The following is a 14077-nucleotide window of genomic DNA, read 5'->3' on the forward strand; positions in this document are numbered from 1 at the left end:
TTTTTTTTTTTTTTTTGTGGTATAGTAACATGCACATTACACTATTACAGGATTCATAGCTGCCATATCAGGTAGTTATTAAATTTGTGTGACATCAGCTATATTAATAAAGATGGAATATATCAATGGATTTTCTTCCTTTTCATTAGTCTACTTTTATATTTTCAGCTGCAAAGAATATAGTCAGTGACGAGTATGGTGGGGTCAAGCCCCCATTGAATATGAGTTTAATTTCAAAATAAACATAAAGAATTAATTTTTAATTAGTTAATATAAATTTAATTTTTAATTTTTTAAAATTTAAGATTTAAAATTTAGGATTTAAATTTTAAGATTTAGAATAAAAAAATAAAAATTAATTAACGTCGAATGAAAAAACTTTGCTTTCTAAGTAAACCCTTATTTGTTTTATTTAATAAATAAAATTGAGAAATTTTATTAAATATAATAAATATCATATATACTGTATCCTTCATTTTTTTAACTATATTAATTTAATTTTACACTAACATAAAATTTACACAAAATTTCTCACTATAAACAAATTATATATATATGTTTTTGAATTTACGCTGAAAAATAGCAACATTTTCTATAATAATTGAATTTTCGCTGATAATACTTTTAATTTTCTAATACCTGAAATTTTTGTTATTTGAGTTAGACAAAGGGAAAAAAAAGTAAAAGGTCTGTCTTGGGCTTCACTTTAACGCTCATTTTTTCAAAATCTCCTTTTAAAATTTAGAAAGAAAACTTTATCCCAAAAAATATATTTCAGAAAAAAGAGAAGGTTACTTTTTTGGATATAAATGTCTGCGCTACGTTACAATCTCAAACTTCCATGCGGTAAGAACCAAAGAGAATATGATTCTCTGAGCATATTCCCCTTTTTATCCTATCCTACCTAAGCTAGTTCAAAAAGCGATGCAACCATATCTCTCAACTCTAATGTCCCTCTTTATTGTTTATAACTGTGTTTTCTCCCTTCCATACAAGGTCATTTTTGTCTAATCAAATGTACCTTGGCAAACGAGAGTTTACTTTGGTCAAACCGGTAGGATCAACATCCATACAAGCATTAATTGATCATGAATAATTATTTGGATAAAAGATTAATTTAAAATATAAATTTTAGTTTTTAATAAATATATTTAAAAATTTTATTATGCGTTTAATAATTTTATGTAGCTAATAAATATTTTTATTTTGATTAATATTTAGTCAGTAATAATTTATATCATTATTTATAATAATTTTATATACAAAAAATATAATTTACACTTATATTTATTAAAATTTATATACATAAATTAATAAAATTTGTACTCATATATTTAAAATTTGTACATGTGAATTAATAAATTTATATTGATTAAATAATAATAAAAAATACTAAAAATTATTGTTTGGAAAAATTTCTCCTGAATGAATTATATAAAGCTAATACTAATTTATAAGTACAATGTTGTAAGTATTATTACTTCATTTTATTTACAATAACTGTATGTTGTTTTGTAAACACAATTCATTCTACCCAATATAAATTGTCAAAGCTATAATTATTATACTCTTTTTCATTTTTTATCTGTCACAAAAAATATTTGCATAGTGTAATGACATGTTTGTTTAACGATGTTGGGTTTTATAAACCCACTCCGTCACCTGATTAAATAAAAGTGTAAATTTTATCCTAATATATAGTACGTAAAATCAAACTCGTAAAGATATGATAGCTAAAGTTTTACAAAATCTTAAAAGAAGTAAAAAGCAAGATCTGGTATAATGTTAACATTGAATGGAACATGAATGGGAAAATATCAGGGAAAAAAGTTGGCTTTACCAACGCCGTTACCTTATCAATAGTATATTTGTCAACTTCTATCAATTTTTATTTATAATTGTGTTTAATGAAAATGTCTTTGTAGATGTATTTAATAAAAATATCTTTTTTATTACTGTACTTAATAAAAGTGTCTTTATATATATTTTTTGGATATATTTTCTTATACATATGTTTAAAATATAATAATTAATTATTATTGATAATAAGTTGACAAATAATATATTAATACTTTATACTTTTCCATAAAAAAAAAATGTGGGCACAAAAGAGATTTGTATACACACATTGGCTTAGCTTATTTGATTTCTATTACTCCTATATCTTCTAGATTTATTAATAACTTAGTCTATTATTTAGACATAATCATACCTATCTTTCATTAAATTAGTATGAAATTAGAATAACTCGATGATTATTTGTGCACTCTTCTAATCTTGCCTAACATATTCATCAGTAATAATTGATGATTGTGATCTTCAAGGAAGAAGTGCTATATAGTATAGGAAGAGTTTTAAGTGTACCAAAAATACTGATGTTTTAGTTATTTTAATCGTTGATTTAAATTATAAAAATATATATAATATATATTAATTAAAATCAACAGTTAAAATAACTAAAATATTGATATTTTTCGATACACTTAAAATTTTTTCTATAGTATACATCATTATTGGTGACGGTGTAGGGCTGCAATAAGATAAAATATACTATTCATTAATTTGTGAAATTTCTTAAAATTACAAGTTAAATAATAATAACCATGAATAATAAATTAAACAACAACAAAAGACATTGTTGTAAAAATAAGGGTAACTTACATTAATAAATTAATTGGAGATCAATTTTATACAAATGTCCTAAATAAAAATTGATTATATATTTTTTTAAATAGATTTATATAAATTGATTATAAAAACTCTATTTAAGTATTTATATGTAAATCGAATTAAATCCATTTAATTTTACATGCATTTAAGTAAATTAAATTAGACTAATTCGACAGAAGACACATTGTATCATTTTTGGAATATGAATTAAATTCTTTGGTAAATTTAATCAGCCTAATTCGATTTAGATCTACATAATAATAAAGTTTTTATTGTTCACAAGTAGATTAAGTTTAATTTTTTTTATTATTTACAAGTTTTTATTAAAATTGAATATTTTCAGAGCATAATTTTAAATTTACTTGTGAATTGAATTAAATTGATTCAATTTTTACAAGTAAATTTAATTAGGCTTATTAGATTTATAAAAAAAAAAATTAAAAATAAAAAATATATATATAAGGGTAAAGTATATTTTTTGTCCCTGAAGTTTGACAAAAGTTTTAAAAATATCCCTAAGTTTTATTTTATTTTAATTTTGTCCTAGAAGTTTTCGATTTGCATCAAATATACCCCTAATGGCTAATTTTTAAAAAAATTTAAGACCAATTCAACAACAATTTCATAAGACCAACCCTCAACACAAGCAAATCAAGCATAATTTTCATACATTATTATTATATTGGTTTTAATTTTTTTGAAAATTTAGCCGTTAGGGGTATATTTAATGTAAATCGAAAACTTTTGGGACAAAATTGAAACAAAATAAAATTTAGGGGTATTTTTGAAACTTTTGTCAAACTTTAAGGACAAAAAATATACTTTACCCTATATATAATGTATCTTCTGCTCTAGTAATCGAATTCGATTTACTTAAATACTTGCTACATCAAATTGGACTAATTTAATTTACATATAAATGTTTAAAATATAAATTTATTTAGGATAAATATATAATCAGTTTGGGAGCCACTCAGATAAAGATGTCAAAAACGTCTTTTTAAAAAAATATTTTTTTAATAATTAAAATTTAACACATATAATCAATTAAATTGTGTTATTTTTATTAAAATTAGACTGGACAAATCAATTTAGCCAAAAAACTAATAAATTAAATTTTGAATCGGTCTAAATTAATATTTTTTATAAAAAATAACTATAATATCCCAATTATAAAAAATAACTAAAATGTCCATATTATATATATATATATATATATATATATATATATATATATATAATTTTAAAAACTCTAAATTCTAATCCTACGACGACAGAGAAGTAAAGGGCTAGAATTTAGGATTCTCAAAACTAATATATATATAATAGAAGTATTTTAATCATTTTCTATAAAAAAATAATATTAATTTAGACCAGTTTAAGATTTGATTCACTACTATTTTTTTATTTAAATTAATTTATCTGGTCTAACTTTAACAAAAATATACAATTTAATCGATTATATAGGTTAAATTTTAATTATTAAAAAATATCTTTAAAATTTTTTTTTTAAAACATTTTATCTGACTCCCAATCAGTTTTTATTTAAAATATCTACGTAAAATTTATCTCCAATCAATTATCTAAAACCAATACAATATACGAGTATGTGTACTAATCTTGAAACAAATGAATAGATGTTATAGATCACTAAGAGGAGACGTAGCTACTAGCTAGGGAGGGTTAAGGTTAAGTGTCAAAGGATTGTAGCTAGCTAGAGAGTAGGGTGTGGATTCCCCTGTCAAATCTTGTCCTTTTATAACCAATCAATTGGGCAGTCCTGTCGAGGGGTCAAATTCCACGTGTGACCCTACAATCGAAGGGCTACCCTCAATTCAAACCCCAACTCCAACGCCTTCTTCCTTGCTCGATGTTGGCCCCACCACTTTCTCACGTGAACAACCCACGTGACACCGCTGTGGCCCATGTCACCCTTCCCTTCCAAAACGACGCCGTTCCCTAATGCAGGTTCCACAATGTTTCACAACACATGTTCTGTTTGATCATTCAAATGCAAGTAAACAAGATGTTAAATTATGTTAAAAAGGTGTAGTTATTTTCATATTTTTTTTCGCTAAACAAGAAAAAAAAATATAGGTAATCAACAATATTTTTGAACAATATATTAATAATATGAATTAATACAAACAACAACAACAAAGCCTTGTCCCACTAAGTGGGGTCGGCTACGTGAATCAAATGACGCTATTGTGCTCTGTCATGTATCATGTCTACAGAGAGACCGTTTACATGTAGATCTCGTTTGACCACCTCATGGATGGTCTTCTTAGGTCTTCCTCTGCCTTTCGCCCTTTGTCCATCTTCCATCTCATCCACCCTCCTGACTGGATGTTCTATCGGTCTTCTTCCCACATGTCCAAACCACCTGAGACGCGATTCAACCATCTTTTCCACAATGGGTGCTACTCCAACTCTCTCCCTTATATCTTCATTCCTTATTTTATCCAATCGCGTATGACCACTCATCCATCTCAACATCTTCATCTCTGCCACACTCAACTTATGTTCGTGCTCCCCTTTAGCCGCCCAACACTCCGTACCATATAGCATAGCCGGTCTTATAGCGGTGCGATAGAATTTACCTTTAAGTTTTAAAGGCACTTTTTTGTCGCATATAAAACCAGATGCACTCCGCCATTTTGACCAACCTGCTTGGATCCTATGATTTACATCCTGTTCAATCTCTCCATTATCCTGTATGATGCACCCAAGATACTTAAAACTTTTAACTTTTCGCAGGATGTTTTCTCCAATCTTCACCTCTATATTGGAGTTTTCCCTTCTCAGACTGAACTTACATTCCATATATTCCGTCTTGCTACGGCTTATGCGCAGACCATACACTTCTAGAGCTTCTCTCCATAACTCCAACTTCTTATTTAGGTCTTCCCTTGACTCTCCCATAAGGACGATATCATCGGCAAAAAGCATGCACCATGGCACAGGCTCTTGGATGTGCTCTGTGAGTACTTCCAAGACTAATGTGAAAAGGTATGGACTTAAGGATGATCCCTGGTGTAATCCTATACCAATAGGGAATTCCTCTGTCACACCACCTTGAGTCTTCACACTAGTTGTGGCCCCATCATACATGTCTTTAATTGCCCGAATATATGCGATCCTTACTCTCCTCTTTTCTAAAACCTTCCATAAGACCTCCCTTGGTACTCTATCATACGCTTTTTCCAAATCAATAAACACCATGTGTAGATCCCTTTTATTACTACGATACCTCTCCATCATCCTTCTTAATAGGTATATCGCTTCAGTGGTAGATCTGCCTGGCATAAATCCAAATTGGTTCTCTGTTACTTGTGTCTCTTTTCTCAACCTCCGTTCTATCACCCTTTCCCATAACTTCATAGTATGACTCATAAGCTTAATCCCTCTATAGTTTCCGCAACTTTGTATATCCCCCTTATTCTTGTAGATAGGTACCAAAGTGCTCTTTCTCCACTCATCAGGCATCTTCTTTGACCTTAAAATCTCATTAAAAAGCTTGGTTAACCAGTTGATGCCTTTTCCTCCAAGACCCTTCCAAACCTCAATCGGGATATTATCAGGTCCTACTGCCCTGCCATTTTTCATCTGCTTTAGAGCCTCTTTTACCTCGAAGTCTCGAATCCTTCGATAGTAGTTAAAGTTTTGATCTTCTTCCCTTGTGCATAATCGACCAAGGCTCGGAAGAGTCTTCTGTCCCTCATTAAATAACTCGTAGAAGTAGCTCTTCCACCTTTCATTAATCTTCTCCTCTTGAGCCAACACCTCTCCATCCTTATCCTTTATACACTTAACCTGATCCAAATCTCTCGTTCTTCTTTCCCGACTCTTTGCGATTCTATATATACCTTTTTCTCCTTCTTTTGTGCCCAAAGACTGGTAGAGACCCTCATATGCTCTTGTTCTTGCTTCACTTACAGCCACTTTTGTCTCTTTTTTAGCCGCCTTATATTTTTCCCAGTTATCTGCATTGCGGCATAAAGACCACTCTTTAAAGCATTCCCTTTTTATCTTTATCTTTTCTTGTATACTCGCATTCCACCACCAGGACTCCTTGTCTCTTGGTCCTATTCCTTTAGATTCACCAAAACTTTCTTTTGCTGTTCTTCTAATAACTTCTGCCATCTCCCTCCACATTTCTTCCGCGCTTCCATTCCCATCCCACTTTGCCTCTTCTCCTACCCGTCTTAGGAAGCTTCTTTGTTCCTCCCCTTTCATCCGCCACCACCTCGTCCTTGGGTTCTTCGTATGATGTCTTTTCCTCATTTTTTGCTCAACGCGAAAATCCATGACGAGCACCCTATGTTGTGTTGTCAAACTCTCTCCCGGGATAATTTTACAGTTAATGCAAAATTTCCGGTCGACTCTCCTCAACAAGAAGAAGTCGATTTGAGAGCTTGTCATGCCACTCTTATAGGTTATAAGATGTTCGTCTCTCTTTTTAAAACATGTATTTGCGATGAGAAGATCAAAAGTTGAGGAAAAGTCCAAAATAGTTTTACCCTCGGCATTGATCACCCCGAAACCATGGCCTCCGTGAATACTCCCATATCCAGTCACTTCTCTCCCAACATGGCCATTTAAATCTCCTCCTAAGAAAATCTTATCTCCCAAAGGTATGCCTTGAACCAAACTCTCTAGATCCTCCCAAAACCTTATCTTGTGTTGTTCGTCCGAACCCACTTGCGGTGCATAGGCGCTAATCACATGGAAAGCACCTCCCTCCACCACAAGTTTGATAGAGATGATCCGATCTCCCACCCTCTTGACATCCACTACGTCTTTCTTCCACTGCTTATCCACAATTATTCCAACCCCATTCCTATTCTTCACCTTTCCTGTATACCAAAGTTTGAAACCAGAAGTATCCAACTCCCTAGCCTTTGCACCAACCCATTTCGTTTCTTGTAGGCACATAATGTTAATCTTCCTCCTTGTCATGGTGTCCACCACCTCCATGGACTTTCCTGTTAGAGTGCCTATGTTCCATGTCCCAAATCTCAACCTTCTGTCGCTTCGACCTTTACCTTTTCCTTTGTGAACTAGCTTATTTACCCTCGTCCGTTCACGAAAACGCGAGAACCCTTACTCATTTAACACTACATCCGGGCACCGATGCAGCGGCTCTTGCTTCGACACCGTACTCGAGCCATACGGCGCGTTGCTTCCGGGCAACGACCTAGCTTTAGCGCAATAATGTCTTTGATTCATGTCATGGGGGTTCGGCTATATTTTTATGTTGGTTGCCGAAGACCTAACACAACCCTCCTCCTTTATCCGGGCTTGGGACCGGCTATGTACCGCAAGTGTAACATAAATTAATAGAATTAAAAAAATAAATTTAAATTAGTAGCATAAATTAAGATGTAGTGTATCTTTACTTGATTGGTAGTTGTTCATGTTGTTCAAAATAATCATTGTTTATCTAACACTCCCAAAAAAAACAGCTCAAAGAGCTAACAGATTCTATTGAAAAGCATGCTCAACCTTAGGCTTTATAGTTAATAGTTATTTTTCATATGAGATTAATAATTAAAAAATATTAAATAATTTTTAATTATTAATTTCTCATAAAAACAACTCTATAAAGTATGATATATACAATTGCAATTGTGATCACAATATTTAAAAAATTACAACAATATTTTTATTTGCTTTTTGGCATTTTTACATTACAATTGTAAAATGTAAATAGCATCCTAATAGGCAGTGACCATAACCATAAGGGATTCATGCACTAATGTGTTCCATATGTTCCCTTCAATCTCTGCCACCAACCTTTCTCCTTCTTCCTCCAAACCTTCTTCAACCTCCACCTTCACCTTCTCCATGTCCTCTGATTCTATCAACCAATCAATGTCCTCCAAAAACTCACACCTCTTGCATGGGAACTTCCCTATCCTCTTCCACACTCTCTCCATTAATCCTTCAACCGTCCCTTGGTAATAACAACAACAACGCCCATGCAAAAACCAAAGCCTACTCTTTTCTTCGCTTTTTATAGGCCTAAGAACCTCCATTAACACCTCATCCACCAAGTCAAACATCAACCTCCGATTCCAGCGCAGACCCAGTTTTTGTTTCATCGAAAAGATGCAATCTTTAACGTTTTCGGGAGTGGAAACATGGGAATTCAAAATTGGGTGTTCTTCGAGGTCATGAAAGAAGCGTTGACCTGTTGTTGTGGCATGTTGTTCTTCCTTGTTGAAAGTACGGCTTAGGATTCCTGTGATATACTGAAATTCTGGTCCGTGATGTTCAGATTCAGCAGCTGCAGCTGCTGCAAGTTCTTCTCCAGTGGTGGATGATGATGAATATGCATTATTCTGGTTAGTGCTTTTGGCTTGAACGATGTCGTTTGTGCTGAAATCTCGGGTGGCGAGTGTGCTTATTATCCCTTCTTGTTTGTACCTGTGACTGTGATGATGGCTCCAAGAACTAGATAACTGTTGGGGGCTACTTTTGTCACATACCTCTGACTGTGCATGCCATGATAAGAAAAAAATTAGAAGAAACTCCAAAATCGTTAAAATAAGTGAACAAACAAAAAGTTTGACTGAAAATAAACAAAAGTTGAATCATTTAACAAACTTTACCGTTGCTCTACACATACATGATCATATAATATATTTTTAACATTTTCAAATCTTCTGTTATTCAATTTGATTGATAATAACAAAAGGGTTTGACTCAAATATTTATATAAATATATAATTTTTAAATATGACCTCATATATAACTTAAAATTTTAGTTTTTAAAATATAAGTATGTCTATTAAAAATAAGATCTTCACAAATATATATTTTCAAATATTAGAAACCAAAATAGGTGGGACATATAATTAAACTTTGAACTAAATGGCAAGTCCTGAATAATTTTGAAACATTTTTATGGACAAAAGAATAGAAAACACCTGAAAGAATGAAAGTACATATGGCTAATTATTACCTGCTTCTTATTGTGATTAATTTTGGTTGGTGGAGGAGAAGCTTCAGTCTTGATAGGGAAAAGGTTGGGGACGACAGTGTTGATGTTATTGAGAAGATTGTTGGACAATTGATGAGTCTTCTTATGATGGGTTTTTGTGGCATTCTTGATGATGATGTCACCGGTTCTAGTTGTTGGTGGTGAAGTTGGTCGAACTATGAATGGCTCCTCTTGCTTTTTGAGCCTTGATGATGAGCTGAACTTTTCATTGTTCACCTTCTTAGTACATTTTGCCACTGATGATGATGATTTCTGATTCTGCTGCAACGACCCTTCTTCCTTTGGCCTTATCAAAACTCTTGGAAGCTCTTCCACTTGTTGTGGTGGTGGTGGTGGTGGTGGTGATGGTGGAGCAGCTGGTGGCTTGTGGCTGTTGTTTTTGGTTTCTATGAACCTTAACCTTGGAGAAAAAGATGATGAGTTTGAATCATGATGATTATCAAGTGATGGTGATGATGGCTTGGAAGAAAGTTTCTTTTTAAGTTTGATTTGGGTAACAAGTTGTGGTTCTCTTTGTTTGATTGTGTTGGTGATGTCTTGTCCAACTTTTCTACCACTGTTCATCATCACATTCTTCTTAACTTGCTTTACAATTTGCCTTGCCAAATGGCTTGGTGATGATGATGAAGAAGAAGAACTTGTTCTGCCATTAGAGACATTATTATTATTATTATGGTTGTCATCAAAATGGTTGTTCCTTTTTGAGAGTAATGATGATGATGATGATGATGAGAACCGCATCATCTCCAAATCCTCGTCCTTGTTGTTGTTGGTGTTGATTTGGAGGGAGAGCCTGTGGTGATAGTAGTCAAGATCTGATCTTGTTCTTGGTGAGGAGTGATCAACAATAACACAGTCAGTGCTGTTCCTGTGTTTGGATAAGAGGTGCAGATTTGGTGTGGAAATGCATGATGAAGATGAACAAGAGGGTGATGACAAGTTTGAAGAAGGTGGAGGTAGAAGATCAAGACCCATCAACCTTGCTACTAATGTTGGTGTCTTTGCTGATGTCCCCGGAGATTCCATTGATGAACAACACATGTCAACTTCACTAGTTTTCATCACTTGTATCTTCTTCTGTAGTAGTTTTTTCCACTCAAAACCATCATATTCATAAACTAACAATTGATGCAAACTAAAGAATGCATTTCTTTTTTGTTTTAAAAATTTTGCAAAAGAAAAAACAAAAGACAGTATACACAGTACTATTTTGTTTTTTTCTTTTTTAAAAACAGAAAATACTGAAAATGAAAACGCAACATAAGTGTGGTTAATTAATTAGAACAAAAAACTACTTACTGGAATTTTGAAGTGTTGTTCTTGTTCGATGATATTTGAGGGTTGTGTAGTAGAAAGATGGTGTGATTCTTCCAAGCTATTCCTAGGTGCTGATGAAAATAAACCATAATCAAGTCATAAGAATGTAGTTTAAAGAAGGGAATAATGTAGCTATATAGATACATACCTTGGGGAAGGGGAAGATCTTGTGGTGATGACTTTTGTTGGTGATGTACGGCGGCGGTGGTAGGGAAGGGATGAAATGGATGGAAATGAAACAAGTGAAAGACGGCACACATGCAACCGGAAGGAGGTGGTGGTGGTGGTGGTGGTTCAGCTTGTGATATTGTTGTTGTAGCACTACTACTACTACTACTTCTCTTGGAAGATCTACTAGACCAATACCAATCCTTTCCCATAATTGATAATGATGATGATGATGATGTAGTTGAGCACAATGAACAGGGAAAGAGAAGAGAAGAGAAGAGAAGAGATGGGGGTGATGAATGATTTGAAGAAGCGAGAAAGCCGGATCCTTTAGCTACCTAATAATAAAATAGTCACACAATAAGTACACTCACAACCCCCATTCTTTTACATCTTTTTTAAATACATCTTACAATTGTGTGGCCCAATCTACATAACTACATATATTTGGAGGACCATCTCTCAACATAATATTAATCCAAGGATCGAAGTCTTGACCTTTCGAATCTAGAGTTTTAATATCATGTCATGATACCACTCATCCTAAAAGTTTCAACTAATGAAAAAAGGTAACACTAATGATTATATTTTTAATACTCTCTAAATCTCTGTTATATACATTATATAAATATTTCATTGACTTCTCATACTTTTTTTAATTAAATTTATCATAATAAAATAATACATAAATTTTTTAAATGGTTAGAAACGTATTTCTCTATAGTAACTGAATTTTTATCTATAAATAGAATAACTAATTTTAGCATTATTGAATAGAATTAACTTAATTTTAAAAATTAAATCAATAAATAAAAAACATTTTGCTATTAATATTAGAATTTATTTTTTATATAATATCAGTATAAAATAATTTTACAGATGTATTTAATCACGTAAAATTATATAAATAAAAATAATTATTTTTTATATTAATTAGTATATAATTATCTAAAAAAAGTGATCATATAAATTTTATATTACCAATACATTAAAATTAAACTCTTAATATTATTTTTCATTAATTATTTTGTTTATTATTGCACGCACTTCCGAGCAGGGTTTGGCAGAGGAGGAGCTAGAGCAAGTTTCTGGTGGAGAGTGGAGAGTATGTGTTATTGGGAAGTGAGTTGGAGAAGATGACGAAATGACCACGCTCTCTTCAATTTAATTTGTCTCTGTGAAAATGCATTTCGATAACATTATTATGGTTAGAAGCATATGATATGATCTGATATGATATGATATGATATCATCATGTCATGTCATGTGATGAATAACATGGAGGCACAGTTCTGCTCGCTGCCGACCCCGTACAACAATGTGATTCCCACATTCGTACTTGTTTCTAATTAACGTTAACTAATTCAAAACCTAGTAATTTATTGGGGATCTGCAATGTAACAACAACCACCACCCTTTAACTATTTTTCTATCCTAATCTAATAATAATTTTATTTTATTTAACTATCCCATTCCCTCTCACTTTCCTCTTCATTTTTTCATTATTTTCAAATCTTTTGTGGGGCATAGCCAGATTGATATCCTAGCTACCTCAATTCTTTATGTTAAGATTCTTATCTTATATATTAATTTGATTCCAAGTACTTCAATTAAAAATTATATCAATGTTATATATGTAGTTAGTTGGACCAGAAATGGAGCAAGCTAGCTGGTTTTATAAGACAAACAAAAATGTAATTTGTTAAAGAAGAAAAAAATTTTAAAAATTAAAAATTTTGGGCCATAGTTCTCCTTTGATTGTATTAAAATGTTGTGTTAGCTTTTATGTGATTGATTAATTTTTGATTTGCCAAATTAAAAATAAATATCATTAAAGATGAAAATTAGTGATAAAGGGAGACAATAATTTGCTCCCTCAATCTCATACAACTTTTATTATACTCACTCCCCATAAATGATTAAATCAGTCCAAAGTGGAAATTATGATAGACATATATTTAAGCATCGTTATTCCCTGTATATATTGAATTGGATGAATTTTGTGGATAATCTCACTATCCAACTTTTGAGTGTGTGGCACGGAACATCTCAATAGAGGAGACTTTACAATAGAAATAAATGAGAAGTTTCTCCTATCAAACTCTAATTAATACTCCCTCCTCTTTGAAATATATATTTTTTTATTTTTTTAAGTTCATTGAAAAATTAAGTTAATAAATTTAAAAAATAAAAAGACAGTTATTTTTAAAAAATGGAATATTTTTTGTATTTTTTTCTGCTTCTATTTATTAAAGATTCTTTGATTGTTTCAATATTTGAGTTCGGATACTAAATTTATTGGGAATAATGATTAAAAATATTTAATTCATTATTTTAATTTATTTTTAAATAAATAAATATTTAAATATATACATATATTTTATTTTTTAAAACATAAAAAGGAATGTTATATTAGGAGGCAAACAATTTTAGTTAAAAAAATGAAAATGCATTTTGCTAATAATATGTTGATTCAAATGCAAGATAAAAAAAAATATTAATCATGATCTAGTAAATTTTTTTTAGTATAAAACATAAAATTGAAATAAATATCACTCATGTCCAGAATAAATATTTATTTGAACAAGTGTTAACTATTAATTTTTTTTATAAGTTTAAATTTTTGAGATGAATAGTTTCATGACATGATATTAGAATTTTATGTTTCTATTTATATGTAATACATTTAGTACAAAATTTTTTAACATCTCTATATATGTGGGGTCAAAAAAAATATTCAAACAATATATCTAAAGTCATATACACATCAAAATGACTCATCAAACTTTCACTATGTGACTCAAGAACAAGTAAATCCCTAATAAAATATGTCGGTACACAAATTTTATTACCATAAAATAAAAAATCATCATGCTTATAAAATTTGTTAAATGCACCATGTTCACAAGAGAC

General features: G+C 31.2%; 1 protein-coding gene across 1 annotated transcript; it reads right to left on the reverse strand.

The window, feature by feature from the left end:
• Nucleotides 1-8315: 8315 nt before the first annotated feature.
• LOC112751700 (uncharacterized) lies at nt 8316-11583 on the reverse strand. The gene is made up of 4 exons (XM_025800916.3): nt 11145-11583; nt 10979-11067; nt 9641-10756; nt 8316-9170 (listed from the first exon to the last, which is right to left on the reverse strand). Exons 1-4 carry the CDS (start codon nt 11374-11376, stop codon nt 8391-8393), a joined length of 2217 nt encoding a protein of 738 aa, XP_025656701.1. The 5' UTR covers nt 11377-11583; the 3' UTR covers nt 8316-8390.
• Between the last annotated feature and the right edge of the window lie 2494 nt (nt 11584-14077).

The sequence above is a fragment of the Arachis hypogaea genome, chromosome 15, assembly GCF_003086295.3.
Source record: "Arachis hypogaea cultivar Tifrunner chromosome 15, arahy.Tifrunner.gnm2.J5K5, whole genome shotgun sequence".
Classification (NCBI taxonomy): Eukaryota; Viridiplantae; Streptophyta; class Magnoliopsida; order Fabales; family Fabaceae; genus Arachis; species Arachis hypogaea.

What these genes read in the sequence shown, in the direction of transcription:
- LOC112751700 (XM_025800916.3), bottom strand. Translation starts at nt 11,376, where the DNA reads ATGGGAAAGGATTGGTATTGGTCTAGTAGATCTTCCAAGAGAAGTAGT. An exon ending in AACAACACTTCAAAATTCCA is followed by an intron (nt 10,757 to 10,978) that starts GTAAGTAGTTTT and finishes AAACTACTACAG; the next exon opens with AAGAAGATACAAGTGATGAA. An exon ending in TTAATCACAATAAGAAGCAG is followed by an intron (nt 9,171 to 9,640) that starts GTAATAATTAGC and finishes TGGCATGCACAG; the next exon opens with TCAGAGGTATGTGACAAAAG.